This window comes from Merops nubicus, unplaced genomic scaffold (genome assembly GCF_000691845.1).
Source record: "Merops nubicus isolate BGI_N331 unplaced genomic scaffold, ASM69184v1 scaffold15985, whole genome shotgun sequence".
Classification (NCBI taxonomy): Eukaryota; Metazoa; Chordata; class Aves; order Coraciiformes; family Meropidae; genus Merops; species Merops nubicus.
The window spans coordinates 61084-79974 of record NW_008611787.1 but is presented as its reverse complement, the minus strand read 5'-3'; the positions used below and the strand labels follow the sequence as shown (position 1 = coordinate 79974).

Here is an 18891-nt window from a genome sequence, read left to right as displayed (position 1 = left end):
CAGCCGGCTCCAGGCTCCCCGCTCCACTCTCAGTCCTGTCTCCTGCTCTCGCATCGCCTGTCCCTCCCTTCTCCTCATCCTCTCCCCCCTCCCAGCTCTCCCATCCGCTCACGAGAGCCGTGAGCTGCTGCAGGAGAGGGGAGGGAGACGGCGGCTTCCCCACTGCCCTGGTACTTATGTGGAAATTACTGACTCCTCAATATTTACTCAGGGATGGACTACAGGGCTCGGCTTTTCCAAAGATGATGTTACAGGTCTGCTTTGACACTTCCAAGTGATTTGTGGCTGGCTCATGTTTAATTTATCAAGAGGTGAGGAAACGGCTTGCTGCCTACTACAGCATTTCTGGAAGCAGTCGGGGTATTGGCAGGGGGAATGAAACCACAGCAGTTCCTTCCTCTGAGCTCCTGAATTTCGCTTTAAAATACTATTTATTCTACTCATCCCTTTGTATGCTCGTAAATGTATTTCTGTTTTTAAAGGGGAAACCTACAGTGACACCAAAGGAAGGTTTTCTGCTTTTAAAACCACTCCAACACAAAGAGGGTGGGGGGGTATAGTTAAGAGATGGGAGAATAATGAAGGGGCTTCTTCAAAAAGAAGAGACCAGGTGCCAAAAACATCCTAGGCTGAAAACAAAGAAGCCCAAAATACACTTGATATTTGGATTTTACGAGTATGACACGAGAGCAAATGAACCCCCAGTCACTGTGTCCCCCAGCAAGAGCCCGACAGCAACTTCTGATAAACTCCTAATTCTCAGCTCCACCCTTCCCCCTACGCTCCATGTTTTAGGAATTGAATCATACCTTTGAAAGGTCTGCAGATGGCAGAGGGGGTGTTAGAAATAATTAGAGTACTTGGAAGTGGCACAGAAAGCAAGCCAAGCAGTGCAGTTCCTTTGGCAAGATGTTTTGCCAGTAACACAGCACACTTCAAAGAAATTGGGAAAAGGGAGAGGGCTACCAGGGCTCAGAAAAGTCTTCTTCTAAGTTCCTGTTTTAATAATGACAGTTAGTGTAAAGTCTGAGTCTGTCTGGAGGATGAGCCATGCTAGACACAGAGCATCACCCTGTCTGCTCGCAGAAACTGCTAACAGCCTAACGTCACCTCGTCTGGCCTGAGACCCACGACCACGCTTCACCTGGAAGAAAAACCCACAAGTCCAAGCAAGCGTTGATGAAACCACTGTCCACACACAAAGTGAGCATGCAAGAGAGCCACGGAGGGCAGCTCCTGCCATAACTAGGGGTGATCATGAGCTGGAAGTCCTTAAATCCCTTGAGAGGGGCTATGAATGCAGGCAGTGCATTAGGCAAGACGGATAGGCCAGAAGGAAGTTGTCATCAGAGGCATGAAATACAGCCAGCTTTCACCTTTACTGGAACCAAGATCCATTAGCTTGATGCTGATTGCTAACAAATCTCTCCCTCTTTTGTCAAATGAAACACCCAGCACGTTCCTCATGTGCCAAGGCAAGTGCAGAGTTACCTGCCCAGGCCCCAAACGCGTTCTCTGCCCAGCACACAGTGCCTCCTGCCTGCACCGAGCTGGTTTATTGAGCAGGGACCACTCACCTCTGGTTTTGGGGAGAGAAACACTGCCTAACAAGCCACCGAAACCCAGCGAGCTCCACAGAGGTTCCTTGTTCAAAGGCAGCAGCAAGGTGAGACCCTGCAGAGCAGCAGGGTTGAGGTTCTGCTGCCAGACCCACGCTCCACCACCCCCCGACTCACATCTGGGAGGAGGAGACAACCAGAAGCTGATTGCTGGAGCTAAATAAATGTGTGGCTGCATAACACACGTGCAGTAAGACATGGACTGAATTCAAATGTCTGTTCCCATTCCAAAAAAAAACCCTTTAAGGCAAAGGTTAGGTGGAATCTGGTAACTTTTAAGAGAAGGTGTCTCTTGGTTCTCCAAGCCCCAGCACGCCCTTACCAACGTGGGGCAGTGACAGACTTCTCCTCTCCTCCTACCTACACCACCCCACCCTTGGGAAATACATTTGGAAGATTTTCTTACAAGCTCTACCAGGAAATCAAAGGGCCAAAGCTGTTGGCCAAGAAACAGATTCTAGCTCCTAATTCTAGAAAGATGCCAAGATGTGTCTAATTCTCTTATCATCCAGGGGCCTCAGAAGTTTAAGGTGCTTGTCCATAACACCAGGGCAAGACACAGAAGTTCTGTCACCGTGTTTTATAGGGGAAAGCTTGATGGTACAGAAAGCAGCTTTTTGCCCAAATTCGTATGGGAAGTCTGGGGCATGGCAGGGACCTGAAATCAAACATCTCATGGCCTGGGCTTGTTCCAGCATGACTCCAAGGGTCCCTGCTCTCCCGAGACCCCAGTCAGTTGTGTGCAGCAACTGCCTGTATGGACAGACTCCAAACACACTTCTCTCTGCAGCAACCACCAAGCAAGGCATTTTATCTTTCCAGGTAAATTAGTGCTTCCAGACATCAAACTAGTCAGGAGCCCAGATATCCTCAAAGCCTGCCCGTTTTTGAGGATGTGAAAGCATTTAGAAAGCTCCCTGAATATTTGTGACATAACCTGAAGCATTAAAACAGACCTAGCAAAGTCCTGAGGAGCAAAAGCTGAAAACTGCTACAGAACAAAACCCATAAGGGTGCAGGCACCCCAGGACACCCTCCATCCTCTGGGATGAAGGCACTGCCTGCTCCCTGCCCAGCTGCACTCACAGGAAAGGAAGGAAGGAGCAGGGAATGTGTACAGCAGCTGATCTGCCTGTGAGGGATCCCAAACCCAGCACAGGGAAACACGGGCTGGAGGACGAGGCAGCTCAGGGGTCTGCCTGCTTCCAGAGATGAGTGTCCATTTTGCTGGAAGCTCCCTGCACAAGGCAGCTTTTGTGGAAGTGCTGGCTCCTCCTCTCCCCTCCATGTCAGACCTCTTCACTATCAGTATTGATCCAGCACACGTGCTGCTCCAGCTATGGACCAGCCCGGGGAGGGGAGGGGAGGGGAGGGCTCCTCATGCAGCAGGCTCGTTGCATCAGCCTGAACCCCACAGCCCATTTCCCATCCCTCTGCAAAGCCATCTGGCCCCAGAAAACAAAAGCCCTAGCCAGGATGTAGCAACTAGGGCAGGCACAGGTTAAAATCCCACTGGGAAGGCACAGTGGGTTCCTCCTCACCAAAGCAAGCACCCAAGTGACAAATGGACAGGAGAGGAGCTTTATCAGGGCAGTCGTGAGCTGCGTGGGGAGATCTATTAGCATCTCATCAGGAGGAGGTGCTGCCCACCCAGCGCAGCTCAGATGCAGCAGTTTGGAGGTGAAGGATTTGAAAGGACAGAATCCCTCACGGTGGCAGCTCTCCAGCACCCTCCCATCACGCTGCAGCAGAGGCAAACGAGCTCTGGAGTCCTGCTTTGTCTTTGCTCCTGATTCAGAGACAGAGAAGGGAATCCATGCCTGAAGCACGAGGGGGAAGCACCTCTCCTGCAAGCAGCCTTTTTAGTGGCTATGATACCTACAGGATGCCCAGAAGAAGCCCAGTGTCACCCGAGCTGAGGCACGTGGCAGATGAAGCCCATCCAAAGGGCACGGGCACCACGACACCCGTGCTGACCCACAGCTGGCATCACCCCAGTCCTGCTCACAGGGGCAGCTGGGGAGGACAACCTGATCCTGCCCTGCCAGAAATCCAGGAGGCACTGGGAGAAGGCTGTGTCCCCAGGCAGGCAGGACTGTCCTGGGCTGTTGGGATGGTGGCACTCGGCCAGCCAGGAAGCACCCCAGAGGACAGCACTGCCACAGCCCAGCTGGCCTCACCATCTGAAAGCATCTCCTACCACAGCAACGTTGTCAGATGTAGATTTTCTAAAACCCTTGAGCAGTCCATGATACTGAAGCACCTTTGGTCCCCAGACAGCAGAGTTCATTGGGAACCATTTAATCAAGCTCTGTGTGCTGTGCCTCACTACACACAGCTCCCTTTCAAAAGGCATCATTAAAGCCAAGCAATTAACTCCTCCTTTGAAGGCCACGGTCTCTGCTCCATGGGGGAGACAACGCTCCTGAGGACCCACAGCTCTGCCTCCAGCAGCTGCTGGCTTCCAGAGTGAAGCTGCATCCCAGGAAGAGAAGAATTAAAATAAACCTCCCCGAGCAGCTCAGAAGCATTGAGAGAATCAGCTGGGAAAGGGGTGGGATGTTTCCCTGCTCAGGATGAGGACATATCTAGGGCCATTTGCACCAACACCAAAGCATCCTTTCTCTGCTAGTTCCACCCAGCCCTCGTGTCTACTTTCCTCAAAAGAAGGCACAAAAAGTGTAGGAAATAAGATGGTAAAATGGAAACAGATCCTGTTTGATCCAAGGCATGCGACGAGGTCCCTGCAGGAGCCACAGAGAAAGACTTTTACCTGGGCCTTGGTTCTCTCTGCTGCTCCAGTCTGGATCCTGGACACAAACCAAGCACAGGGTTCACTATTCCCCCACCCCTCAGCTGCCTCTTCTTACAGCATTTTGGGAAATTGAGTGTTTTAACCCAGGATCATCTCCCATCTCCCCGATGCTGCATTGCGGAGATAAGAGTTATAATAGTTGCAGCCATGGCTGGAGGAGGATGTTGCTCTGTCTGAGGAAAATCAATGCACTAAATGACACTACGACTCCTTCTTCACCTTGTTTTATGGAAATTAGGAAAAGCAAAGGCAAAATGCACAAGTAAGTCGTCTCACAAGCTTAATTCTAAAAAGTTTAATTCTAAAATGAAGAAAACTACACACCTCAGGGTCACGAAGTATGTAGGTGAAAAGTATAGAAAGAAGGAACCATGAGGAGTTTTATCTGATTTGAAGGAATTACAGGGCACCCCAAGTTTTACAGCTGGGAAGCAGGAGAATAAATGTTAAAACATTCTGCAAAAACATTTCACGGGCTGCAGACAACCTAGTTTTGTTGGAAAATCACCACAATGCTCCAGCCACTCTGAACAGTTTGATTTAAAGGCTGCGTGGCAGTAAATGCTCTTTACATCTATTGCACCCAAAGTAAAACCTGGTCCCCAGTAAGCTCCAGGTAAGACCAACTGCCTGAGCAGGATCTTCTGCTCCACACAGGCTTTGCTCAAGCATTCCTAGTGTCCCCCCAAATGTTCCTTAATCTGTGAAATACAAACAGCCTCCAAGGGACACCTTGTCACACAAGCCCTTGGACCCTGCACTTCCCCACCAGCTGCTGTCTTACCCTGAGGAAAATCATCCCAGCTGTGCCTGTGGAGCTGGTTTCTTTCCAAAAATGCCCAGCAGTGAAGGGGCAGCCAGGATGGGTGAATTCCCATGGGGAGAACGTGGATATTTGCTATCTTGGCTATACTCACTGATGTACAATTCTAAAGACAAAATTCCCACCCTATCCTCCCAGGACTGAAAGGATTTTGTGAGCCTGGAAAGAACAAAGTAGAATGTAGAGGGTTATAGAGAGGTTCTGCTCATTTCCAGAGGGACAGACCCCCACTTACATAACCAAAAAGAGCCCGAAAAAAAAGAGCATCTTGCTACTGCATTATGTATTTGAAACAGAAGCAAGATTGTTTTGGGGATTGTGAGACCAGCCAGAAGACAAATAAGCAGCAGCTCTGTTTCAGACTGACTGCTTCAAGAAAATTTTGTTGCTGTCCACCAGAGAATAACAGAAATTTGAGACAAACATATTCTGAAAGGCAGGAAAGAACTGAGAGCAGTCAGTTCGACTTTCTCAGAGGCTACGTTGAGAACAACAGTAACTGTAGGAGCTCAGATCAGTGCAACTTTCTATCCCTAGGATACTGGCTGGAGTCCTGAGACCATCTTTCAGCTGCAAATTAGATTTTTTTTTTTGAACATGCAGAAAACCTGATCTTCCTCCTACACGCTGAGCAAAGAGCAGTTGTGAAGTTTTAAGTGTCAGGATGCAGCAGTTCTTGGGCTGTGTGAGCAGGGGCAAAGAGCCAGCCAGGCCAGAGCTGATTTTACTGCCATGAGCTTGCAGAAGAGCACAAGAGGCATCCCAGGCCACTCACACAAGCCAGCAGCTCTCACCTCCACCTCAGGGAAAGACTGTAAGGTGTTGGAAGCCACTAACAAAAACCTCCACAATCCTCAGCAACAAATTTTTGTTTAAAGCTATTCAAAGATGCAAAACATCACCTCAAAGTTTATTGCATCCTGAAGAGTAACATGAAACCCCAATGTTTCCAAACAGGCAGTTTCAACAAGAAATAAGATCCCATCCACACACACACATATTGCTGCCACTGGTTGGGTATTAATCAACAGTGGGGTCATCAGGGTCCCCACTTTTCCCATCAGGTTGAGGGCACCAGTTGGGATGCTCTTCCCCCAGCTGGGATGCTCTTCACCCAGCCCATATTCCCCCAAAAGCAGGCTGAGAGGGAAGAACAGTTGCATTCTACACAATTAAATCAAATCTACCTAGGGGAGTATTGAATTCAAACTGCTGGTTGCAGTATTGAGCATTATGCTGGGTCTGCTCCTCCTGGGCCAGAGCTTTCCCCTCCCTTCTGGGAGCCAAAGGAGGTTGAAAAAGATGCACAGGCAGGAGCCAGCACTTTGGTTTTGTACTGAGCACAACCAAGAGGGACACACAGGAGCTGGGTACACTACCTGAGATCCTCTGCTGCTCCTGAGAAAAGTCAATGCCTTCGCCAATGGAGCTCATGATTTTCTCAATCTGAAAAGAAATAAAAAGCACATGCTGCATTATTCATAAAGCCTGAGGAAAAGTTAAAGGCAGCCCTGAGATTTCAACTGCCATGTGACTGCTGAAGAAATCCAGGGAAGGATGTTAAGATACCTCTGACCCAGAAAAGGTACCTTAGCACCTTGCCTGGAAAAGTCTTCCTAAGGATGGGGGACTCAGAGGGGATGCAGAGGAGTTGGGACTCCACAGAGCCTTCCCTCCCACAGCTCACCAGTGCCTGAAAAGAAACAGCTCTGCAAAACCTCCCCTCTGGAGCACGAAATTAGGGCAAAGGAAAGGACCCCCAACCCCTGAGCTCACGCTACACAAACATGCAGCCCCACCACCTTCACCAGCAGCACAGCCTGAGAAATGCAGCTCACAAACTCTTCCACAGCATGCAGCAGGCAACCTGGGCTCCACCTCAGACTGGCTTTTGGAGGGTATTTTTATTTCAGTTTGTTTTTTTTTATTAAACCATCACATTCCCCAGCCCTGGGCATGGACTCTGTGCTCCTCACCACCACCCCTGAGAGCAGAGCTGCTCAGGAAGAGTGGGAAAAGGGATCAAGTTTGCAAAAGCAGCAACTTCATGGGGGCAAACACCTTAACTACCCAGGAGAGGGAGCTAAAGACAGGCAAACCTCATACAACTGAGGAAAAAGGTAAAAACAAGTCTGACATGGTGTCTTTTCAAGTCCCCTTAAGAGATACATATAAAAAAATCATCATATAACCTATACAACACTTCCTTAAATGAGAAGAGAAGCTTCTCAAAAGCAATCTTTGAGCAGAATTTGTAAGTTGAAGTTCTCTAATGCAATACTGTAGAGGGAAAACCAATAGTAACAATTATGAGGTTAATTCCTTTAAGAAGCAAGACCAAATAAATCACCCCTCGGTTAGTTAGCTCAGAATTTTCAATGATCTAAAGCACTAAACCCCACTATCTTCCAAAGAGCAATCAATGAGACACTTCAGAGCTCAGGTCTGGTTGCTCACCCCCAGTCTTCAATCTGTAACCAAGCAGAAAATAAAAATAATAATTAAAAAAGCCTCCAGTGAGAGATTCCTGAAGAGAAATCTCCCCAGAAAACATTCCTGTCAGGCCCTTCAGAGTGGTGGCTGATGAACACAAAGCTGATACATCAACCAGCAATGGGGGGAGGAATGGGAAAAAAACTTCAATTCACACAAGCTTTTATTATTATGTTTTTTTTCCTGGTCTTTTAAGGACAGATTTGGGGAAGGAGGCCAAGTTCTCCTGGAAATCATCCCCCAGGCAGCCCTGCTCTGCCTGCAGCCCAGTGTGCTGCTTGTCTGGGTGCAGCTCCAGGAGCTCCCAAAGGCACCCGGCTGGTGAGTGAGGAGCCAGGACTTGGACTTCCCTTCCAAATCAATGGCAGCTTCAAGCTGGGCTCTACTAAGGAGGGTTTTCTTTTGGTGAAACAAAAAAATAGACAGTCTGAAAAGGCTCCCACCAAGTGAGAGCTCCACTAAGATCCTTCTGCTTGTGGGGAACAGGCAGGCAGTGCTCTCCTAACACTGAATCTCACCAGAAGGCATTCATGCCATCTCCAGAGGAGTCATTACAGGAGGTGGATCCTCTGCCCCTAGAAAACCATGAGGATGAGCACTTGTGCTGGGCTTGAAATAGAGTGAATGCCACTTGACAGGAACCTTTGATGACCAGCCTGAGAAAAAGTTATTCAGAACTCAACCATGTATGGAAGAAAAGTGAAGTATGTATATACTGAAGTACATATTACGTATATATTTATTCAGTTTCGGGCCCCTCACTCCAAGGGAGACATTGAGGGGCTGGAACATGTCCAAAGAAGTGCAATGAAGCTGGTGAAGGGTCCAGAGCACAAGTCTGGTAAGGAGCAGCTGAGGGAGCTGGGGGTGCTGAGCCTGGAGCAAAGGAGGCTCAGGGGAGACCTGGCTCTGCACAGCCCCTCACAGGCGACTTTTGGGGGGGTCGGGCTCTGCTCCCAAGGAACAAGGGACAGGACAAGAGGAAATGGCCTCAAGTTGCCCCAGGGGAGGTTTCAGTTGTCCCTGAGGAACAATTTCTTGCCCTGGAGGGTTGCCCAGGGCTGTGCCAGGCTGCCCAGGGCAGTGGTGGAGTCCCCACCCCTGGAGGGGTTTCCAGGCTGTGGAGATGTGGTGTGAGGGACACGGGGCAGTGGGGACCTGGCAGTGCTGGGGAGATGGTTTAACTCCATGACCTGAAAGGTCTCTTCCACCCATCATGATTCTATGATCTAAAGAAGGATTTCAGTGGTAGGAAGGGGTTTGAAGTCACTGGATGCAGGTCCTGCCATCAGCACACTGCCCTGCAGCACTTGTGGCAATTCTGGTCACCTCTCTTCTGCCCCTGGACACAAATGTGACCTTTGCTAGGAGAGCTGGGAGACACCTGACCCCAACACCAAGCTCTCCATGGGCTGCTAGCAGGGTGGCAGGTGAGTGATCACATCCCTGGTTCCCCAGGGGGGCAACAACAAAGTAGAGTTGGTAGATAGCCTGGGACAGGAAAGCTTTTACTTACAAAAGACAAGTCCTTCAGAGCTCTAATCCAAACCTGCAAGGCAGCTCTACAAGAAATGGGATTTTATGTTTCAAGCTCACGTTTAAAATGATGCACTAAAAAGAGATGAGGCCACGTAAAAGGCAAAAAATACCCTGATTTGAAGTGGACAGAGGCAGCCCTTAAATGACAAAAATCAACCACCACGAGGATGGTTCATCTTCCAGCTGCTCACAGCACTAGCTGTGGCTTCAGATAAAAACTACACGGCCAGTGGTGGTGTCATCTGATCGTGCTATTTAGTCTCTCTGTGGTTGAATAAGGAAGCCCCAGAAATACAGCTTTGAGAACAGCAAGAAAAAGTCAGAGGCTTTTTTTCCCTCAGCGAACCTAAGGCTCTTGTGTAAATCAGCAGCTCTGCAGCATCAGCAACAGAAGTGTGGGGTCAGCTAAACTGGAACCAGTTAAGAGGAAAAAACAGAATTTAAAGTCTGCTTTGTGATGCTGAGCTTTTCTTCTACCCAATTGTGCTTTTTAACCACTTCCCCTCGTTGGAGGTGTTTGTGGCAGTGACCTGCCCTCCATCAGCTCCTCTCCAGGGCCTGAAAGAACTTCCCCACTTCTCATCAGTTGTGATGGAGCCTGAAGGACACGTGAGTGACGCAGCAGCTTCTGCTCAGCCTGCAGACAAGGTGAAGTAATTGAAGAGTGTTCATTGCCTCCCCTCTCTCAGCAGAGGTTACTGACTGGAACCCAGAGGTAGCCCAGCTCTCACAATACACATTTTTGCCAGTCCCCACTTCAGCAAGAACCAGTTGCTTTATCTGCTTTGGCCCCTCTGCAGCAGCAAACGCTCCCCAGCAAAGCCCTGAAATTTCCTGGTGTCCCTCATGTATCACCAGTAGATAAAGGCCATGCAAGACTAGAAGGAAATACAAGGCTGGTGGCAAAACACATCTCATTTCCAAGTCAAACCAAGGGCTTTGGTACAGTTTTATTCACCTCCACAGGCAGGATTTCTGGGATACTGCCACAACCCTGAGGGTTTGCCACAGAATTTGGGTCTTGAGGTCAATTTAGTTGAAGCTCCAGGAGTTTAAGGGCATTAAGCTTTGAAGATTTATTGCAATTAGCTTCATTTCAAGGTATGTTTCTAAGCTGGAGCTGCTCTTGCACCTACTGTCTGGGATCTTTATCTGAAGAATGTTTACTCCAGTGGGTCTGGAAGCCTGTGAGGTTCTTTAGTTTCACAGGATCATTTGGAGCAAGACTCACTTAGTTCCAGCCAAACTTTTCCTATAACCAGTCATCAAGAGGAGAAAAATAAAATAGGTGGGGAGGGAGAGAAGAGAAGAGGTGAGGAGAAAAGCATGTTTGTTCAAGCAGCCCCAGCTCCCTCCAAGTGTCTCCCAGCAACAGAGGCAAAGTGCTCCACAGACTCTTACGCAGTGCCTGGACCCAGCTCTGAAGGTGTGTGGGGACTGCTGCTGGTGCTGCTGGGAAAGGCAAAGAACACAAGAGCATGTTGCAAACCCCACATTCCCAGCCCTTCTTTGGTCAGAGCTACACCTCTGAACTGTTTGGCAAAGCTGGGTAAGCTCCCTGCCATCAGATGCTGGTGACAAAAAAAACCCCATTTATTCCCTGGTGTTTTTGCACTGGTAGAGCCAGTGCCTGTCCTCCCCCACCACACTCCATGCCTGGATACCCTCTTCCTCCCTTCCCCACTTGCAGTTTTGCTCTTTCACAATCCAGATGAGGGACAAGAGAACGTTTAACTTTGATTTTAAGAGAAACAGCTCCTCTGCTGCATTACCCCCTGGGCAGAAGCAATGCCTGTTGCAGTGCTATGGCTCTGGAGAAGATGGTGCAGAATAAAAGGACTCTCTTCATCTTTTCCCTTCCTCTAAATGTAGATTTTTCCAAAAACAACATCTCCCCTGTTCATGGGAGTAAGAAATGCCCAAAAGCTGCAGAGAAGAGGACAATGTGAATCCAGATCCCAACCCCCTCTGCTCTTGGCCCAGGGCAGGGTGCCACGGTCTGACACTGTGAAAAATTCACTTCCTCCCCTGCATCCCTTTTCCATAGCTGGATTCAAAGTGCAAATTAACTCTGAGCACCAGGCCAAGTTCTCTGGTTTCCACTGTGCTGCCTCCTCCTAGTACAAGAGGGACTTGATGCTTTTCAGGCCCAGACCCCAGCACTGAGAGCTCCGAGTCCAAAGAGAGCGGTGAGGACTTGCAGGTGCCTCTCCAGCACTACAACACCCACAAACCTTTCCTCAAAAGCAGGAAATTGCCTCGTGCTGCATAAAACTGGATGGGAGGTGAGCCCTGGCTGCGTGGTGATCTCACTTTCACAGCCCTTCCTTTGCTAAACATCAGCTGGATCCGGAGGCGGTCACGGATACGCCGAGTTAAAATTGCATTACAAGGAATGCAAAGAGAAACTCCATGCAAAGAAAACCCCAGTCACACGCCAACTCAAACACCAGTTTGATGCTGATCACCTTGATTTCACTGTTAAAAAGGTGCACAGGTAATAATACAGTAGGAGGACACAAAACTAATGGGAATTGACACTTTAAAGCATCCCTGGCTGCCACAACCGGTCCTCAGCTGCACTAGGATGGGGCTGGAAAAGAAGCTACCTTGAAAATAGCCAACCCTACAGTGTTTTAGGCTGTTCTTTCCCAGTGGTTAATTATTAAAATACAAAAATACCATGTTTAAATATAGCACTGCAGTTCAGACTTAGTTGTAGGCTGAACACTCAGTTCTGATCCGTTTTGGCTTAACCTCTTTTTTTCCCACTGAAGCACCAAGTGTTTGCCTCCAAACAGGTTGTGGGGTGAGGGGTTTAATTATTTTTTTTCCTTATACCCACAAAAATGTTTTTTACCCTCTCAATTCATACAACCAGAGCTGCTATTGCTAATCTAGAGGAGTTACTGGCTCCAAGCTATAAGGGTATTTTGGCCACTGAGCCCTGAAACCCCACCAGGAATGGAGACAAACTAATACTTCAGGAGAAGGATGGGAGTGTCCTTTATTAAAGCCCAAAAGAAGGGATGTGATGGGAAGGAGCCGTAGAATGGTTACCAGGGTGGAAGCATGCTGATTTATTTTTGCATTTGTCTACTTTTTGCTGAAAAATAAAAACACCCCAAAAAAAAAAAAGGAGCTGGGTGCGGCCGAGAGTCATCCCGGGGCTGGGGAAGTGGTGAGTGCAGTTCCACGCAGGCAGGCAGCCACCAAAACATAGCAACTGGCAATTTACTCCAAAACAGAGCTTTATCTGAAAATAAACCATCCCAAGCGACCGAGTTCTGATTAATGGAGAAAAAGGTATTTGTTTGTAGAAGGCCAGTGGAAGCCAAGGCAGCTTGGAGGACACGCTGGAGGCTGGTTTGTTCTGTTGGCAAGACAGAGGAGGTTTCAACACCAGAGTCCTGCAGAGTCATTGCTCCACCTCACAGCACTCATAGCAGAAGCTCTGTTGGCTTCTCCACATGAGCAGGATGCAAAATATCTCCTTTCCTCTGCCACCACTCTGCGTGACCAGCGGGAGCCCCACAGGTCCCTCAGCTTCTGTGGAGACAGTGGTGCCAGGTAGAATCATAGAATCACTGTGCTTGGAAACCACCTCTAGGATCATTAAGTCCAACCTTCATCCCAACATCTCCCTAACCACTAGACCACAGCCTCAAGTGCTGCATCTACTCATTTTTTGAAGCCCTCCAGGGCTGGTGACTCCAGCACCTCCCTGGGCAGCCTGTTCCAGTGCCTCATCACTCTCTCAGGGAGGAAATTCTTCCCAGTATCCGATTGAAACCTCCCCTGGTGCAACTTGAGGCCATTTCCTCTTGTCCTAACATAGCACAGAAGCCACCAGGGCCCCTTGCCCTGGAGCCTGGCCCTGCAGCCAGCCCTGGTGTGCTTCATTCCCACTGCCCTACCCCAAGGAAGCCGTGGTGTCCATATTAATCTCTCCAGTTTTTCCACCCCAGAGCCAATGTTGAAGTTTGAAGCCATTGAGAGAGACAGAGGACGATTAAACAAGTCCCAGGGTCTTTTATCACTGAAATAAAAGACAGTTTCATGCAATAGGAGCTGCCTGCAGCAGCTCATTTGCATGCAGGGGAAGGAAGCTTCATTCAGAAAGCACAAAATTGAGCAGCATTCCATTAGCATGACACTCATCCAGCTTTGGGGGCATCTTCATGCTATTGGAGCTTTCTGGAGGGGATTTAAAACCTCACCTATGGCTGAAAAGCCCTTATATTTGTCACCAATACAAATGCACAAGTTTTGTTCTCAGTCTCTTCATGCAGCATCAGTGATTCCCAAGGACACAGCAAGGTGAACAGAGAAGAAAAAAATATATCTACCCATGCATGGCAGCACTTGGCTGGCCAGACACTGCCAAGAGCCACAGCTATCCCACCCCAGACAGCTCCTAAGCAGGGCTTCCCCCTCTCTCCACCCTCTCTGACCAGGCTCCAGGCCCTGAGCCCCACAGAGCAGCTCTGTTTAGAGCAAATCCCCAATTCCTTGCCTCAGATTCAAGACGACCAGCCCGGGGTAACTAGGAGGCTGGAAGCTTGCCCAAAACGTTGGGCTATGTCAGCCAACCCCTCCACACAGTGTCCTCTCCTTCCAGCAGCTCCCTCATGCACACACAAACGTCTCCTCTGCAGAGAGTGTATTGCTGAGAAGCCAAATATTGCCATTAAAATACAGATAATCACAGAATCTCAGCATTGTAGGAATCAGAAGGGACCTCTGGAGATCATCTCCTCCAACCCCCTGCTCCAGCAGCTCACCCACAGCAGGGTGCCCAGGGTCACAGCCAGGCAGGTTTGGGATCTCTCCAGAGCAGGAGCCTCCACAGCCTCTCTGGGCAGCTGCTCCAGGCTCTGCACCCTCACCCCAAAGAAGTTTCTCCTCCTGCTCAGGTGGCACCTCCTGGGTTCCAGTTGGTGCCCGTTGCCCCTTGTCCTGTCCCTGGGCACCACTGACCAGAGTCTGGCCCCAGCCTCTTGCCCCCCGGGGCCCTTTAGCTCTTGCTCAGCACTGATCAGATCCCCTCTGAGGCTTCTCCTCTCCAGCTGCACAGCCCCAGGGCTCTCAGCCTGTCCTGGCACAGAGATGCTCCAGGCCCCTCAGCAGCTTCAGAGCCTCTTTTGGGCTCTCTTCAGTAGCTCCTTGTCTCTCTTGAACTGTGGAGCCCAGCACTGGACACAGCACTCCAGATGTGGCCTCACCAGGGCAGAGCAGAGGAGAAGGAGAGCCTCTCCTGACCTGCTGGCCACACTCATCTTCATGCACCCAAGGAAACCACTGGCATTCTTGGCCACGAGGACCTGTTACTGTCTCATGGGCAACTTGTCCCCCAGTATTCCCAGGTCCTTCTCTGCAGAGCTGCCTTCCAGCAGGTCAACCCCTCACCTGTCCATGTCCATGGGGTTATTGTCCCCAGGGGCAGAACACAACACTTGCCCTTGTTGAACTTCATAAGGTTCCTCTCCACCCAACTCTTGTTGGTATACAATGCCTCAATATACAGAGAGCCCCTCTGGTGCTTTTATCTTGGAGAAACAGCTTTTGGAGTTAACTCAGGGGCACTGCAGAGAAACTCCAGTGAAGTGTATTCCCCTGAAATCACTCTTAACAACTTCAGACTTGTTAAATCAGGTATGAACAGCACGAGATGGGGCAGATCACTTTCTTCTCCTGCTCTTCACAGGCCCTTCACTGCTGCATCAGCCCCAGATTTTGAATAGGAGACGATGTGTTAGCATCTAGGGATGATTTGGGGTTGAGGCTGTGCCTGTGCACATGCACATACACACACAGATGTAACCACAGCGTGTTGTCTCTGGAAACCAAACCAGCAGAAAATGACTTTTTTTTTCCTCTCTTGAGCTACTTTCTGTGCTTCACCACTTCACCCAAAGGTGACAGCAGCATCCCCACCCCTGTGACACAGGGGTGCTGTCAGCTTGTGCCACCACCAGGAGCATTAGGGGACAGTGGAAGAGGGTTTCTGCCCAAATCCTCCCCTACCTGCTGCTTCCCAAGCTTACATTCCTTTAGGACACAATTATCTGAGCTCTGCACAGAGCAAGGAAAAACCCTGCGTGGGGTCAATGCCTTCTGCATCCTCTGTGACCTCTTCCCAAATTGGCAGCTTAAAAATCCCCAGTGCAGAAGCCTGGTCAGGAGGAAGATAAGCTACAGCCCATCTGCACACGCGCCGCAGAAACCCAGACACCGAGCAATGAAGTTATTCAGATAAAAGTCTGTAATTAAATAAAAACCACACAGAAACAACTGGCACGCTATCTGCCAGATGTATGGCACTCCTGCATCCTAATGACACCCTGCAGCACAAGCATAATTAAGAATTTATCAGGATTCCCATTGTAAATCCTCATTATGAAGGGGTTCATAACCCACCGTACAAGCTCGCCCGGGGCCAGGGCTCTGCAGACAGAGCAGTTCCAGCAGCATGTTTCACTCTTGAAAGCTTCTTACAAAGTTAGGTTTAAAGGTTATCAGTGTTTTAAATTTCTCCAATTCCGAGTAAGTGTCAAGGGCTAAGACTTTATTATTTCTAAGCTTCTACAACTGAGGGATGGGGCGGATTTGGTTTAAAATTCCTTTAAAAAACCTGAAGTGTTTCTGCAGTTTAAAAACCCCTCTGAGTACAATGAGCAGCCCCAATGACAGTGACCAGCCTCATTACAGCCTGACAGGACAGCTCCAAAAAGCAGGGGAGAAAAATAAGGGTGCACCAGGTCAATGGGGGATGCTGGGGAAGCCACAGAAGACCTCCCTGTGATGCTTCAGCTCCTACCAACAGCACAGCAACAAACCCCAAACCCAGCAAAGGCTGAGACTGACCATGAGCTGTATGGCTGCCTGGAAGAGAGGATCCCTCCTGCACACACAGCCTGACCCCAACCTTCAGTATCCTGGTTCAAAGGTGGGTACAAGGTGACTCCAGCTGAACAGCAGACACTGTTGGCCACTTCCAGCTGGTTTATGGATTTTCTAGTAAACAAAACCAAGCTATTCTGGTGTTGCTGGGAGGAAAAAGAAAGCAGAGCTACTTAACCAAGATTTTGGACTTTCTCTTCTAATTGCTGACTTGTGAAATCATCTCTCAGGAGATACATGGTCCAGAGGGGAGGGAAGAGGTCAGCACAAGCAAATCACAGAATTGTTCTGGTTGGAAGAGACCTTTCAGATCACTGAGTCCCACCATCCCCCAGCACTGCCAGGTCCCCACTGCCCCGTGTCCCTCACCCCACATCTCCACAGCTTGGAAACCCCTCCAGGGGTGGGGACTCCACCACTGCCCTGGGCAGCCTGGCACAGCCCTGGGCAACCCTCCAGGGCAAGAAATTGTTCCTCAGGGACAACTGAAACCTCCCCTGGGGCCACTTGAGGCTGTTTCCTCTTGTCCTGTCCCTTGTTCCTTGGGCGCAGAGCCCGACCCCCCCCTGGCTCCAGGCTCCTGTCCGGAGCTGTGCAGAGCCAGAAGGTCTCCCCTGAGCCTCCTTTGCGCCAGGCTCAGCACCCCCAGCTCCCTCAGCTGCTCCTCACAAGAACTGTGCTCCAGACCCTCCAAATGACTTAAGTGGCAATTGCACAATGGTGCTGAAGACCAACACCCTGCACAAGAACACCGGACTGATTGAAAACCCAGCTTTAACAAGTTTTTTAAGCATCTCAACATTAATACCCAGACACCACCAGTGGCATCCCATCAATGGCAATAATGCCCCTTAGCTGGCACTCAGACATTTTCCAGGCTCCTTGGTGCAGTGCTAATTGCACTGGCCCCACTCCTCCTGCTCCTCAGCCCAAGTTTAGGAATCACATGGTGAGGAGACACCTCGGGCAGCTTCCCCAGCAGCCACACCAGAGTGAAGCCCATGACATTTGACATGAACTCCACATTCATTAGCTGCATCTCCAAGCACTGGCTGCTCCTCCAGCCTGCAGCCCAGCGAGCACCCAGGGTCACTCTGATTAACTGCAGCTTCCCAGCACTCTGCAGATCCACAGTAATTGGGGCTGGACTTGACAATAGCCCAGATAACAATAGAGGGGCCCAAGCCAACAGAAAGGCAGCTCTTCCAAAAGCCACCATGGCACACGCTCAAAATATTGCTGTGATTAGGCAGCAGGGAAGCCAAGGAGATGCTGCATGCAGATGTTCATCTGGGAGACAATACAGCAAGTGCTGCTTCACCAGGCAGTCAGGTCCTGCCTGCTTCCCTGATCATCCTGCTGAGGCAGGACACAAGTGATCTAAGGCATTTTCCTCCAAAAAAAAATCTTTGGTTAAGAAATAGAACTGATATTGCATCCCTCAAGGTGGAAGCAAGGCTGCTTAGACCTAGCTGGGCTACATCCTTGGAGCAGAGGGGCAGCTGGATCCACCAGGATTTCTCAAAGCTGCAAGTATTAGGAGTTGTAGATGAGCTGGGACAATACCTGCTGGCTCCTCAGTGCAAACGTTGTCCTGGGAAATTTGTATCAGGGCCAGGAATTTCATTTCTAGATGGGTGACAGCACATAAACCACTTCTGGTTTAATTTATGATGCCTCAGCTTATGTTCTCACATTGCCATCCCATAGAGCAGAAGCCTCATATTTCATCACTCAATACATTCTGCCTATACAGATACCAGCCCGTGTTACACACTCAGCATAACAAACACCAAAGGCCTGGAAAAGATAATGCTCAATTTATTAAATCCAACCCAAACCACAGCAGTGAGCCAGTTTGTCTGAGGCCATTTCAAGGCTGGAACTTCAGAGTTCCCACATCACCTCCTCCTCCAGCAGCACGGGCTTTCCACACACACCACGGCCAACCAGGACTCACTGAATTTGGGGATTATTTCAAGACATCCTGCAAGGGTTCATTAGTGATAAAGGCAGAGACATTTTCTGGCTTAATATGGTCTGAGAAACTCATCTGGATCGGGATCAGGGACTGTTGCTTCATCCCACTCTCCAGCCTGTGTTTTTGTACAAAGCCCAGAATTACAAATCCAAACAAATACTAAAAGGAAAGGAACTCATGGTATAAATTTGTATTGCACAACCAGTGTGTGGTGGATCTGCAGTTTCAGAGCCCTGTAAATATCTTTTTTTTTTTTTTGACAGACACCCAGTAAAATTTGACATTAACATGACAAGAAGGATGGTCAAACGTGGCAACACAGGGGCTGGCTGCTGGGTGGTTGAACTCAGAATAAAAAAGGCAAAATGCCCTTAAGAATTTGCTCAATTCACTGCCTTTCACAGTACATTTTCATACTCTCTCATCCCGACACCAAAGCCAGGAGTGGTGTTCAGGTCTTGGTGCAAAGTTTGTCTCCAGCTCGCAGGGTGAAGCTCACTGGGGGACGTGAGAGACAGCTACAGGAACACTTTCTGAAAAAGAAAAGCTTCTGAAGTGCTGGAAAATGTGGCATAAAGTGGAAGAGAACATAATGGAAGACTGAATTTAGTAAGGACACTGAGGCTGGACATTTCTGTTCCTGAAAAAAAGAGCCCCAAAAACACTAATGATCACAAGGTCGTTACATCACCAAAATACACGTCAGAGCACAGATAAT

The 18891-nt window shown here is 49.3% G+C and overlaps 1 protein-coding gene across 1 annotated transcript in view; it reads right to left on the bottom strand.

The window, feature by feature from the left end:
• Positions 1-6636: 6636 nt before the first annotated feature.
• LOC103773952 (ankyrin repeat and SAM domain-containing protein 1A-like) overlaps positions 6637-18891 on the bottom strand; it is a gene marked incomplete at both ends in the record, with an annotated part of 45588 nt that continues 33333 nt past the window's right edge. Inside the window, 1 exon segment of the mRNA XM_008941334.1 lies at positions 6637-6703. Coding sequence (XP_008939582.1) covers positions 6637-6703 — 67 coding nt within the window.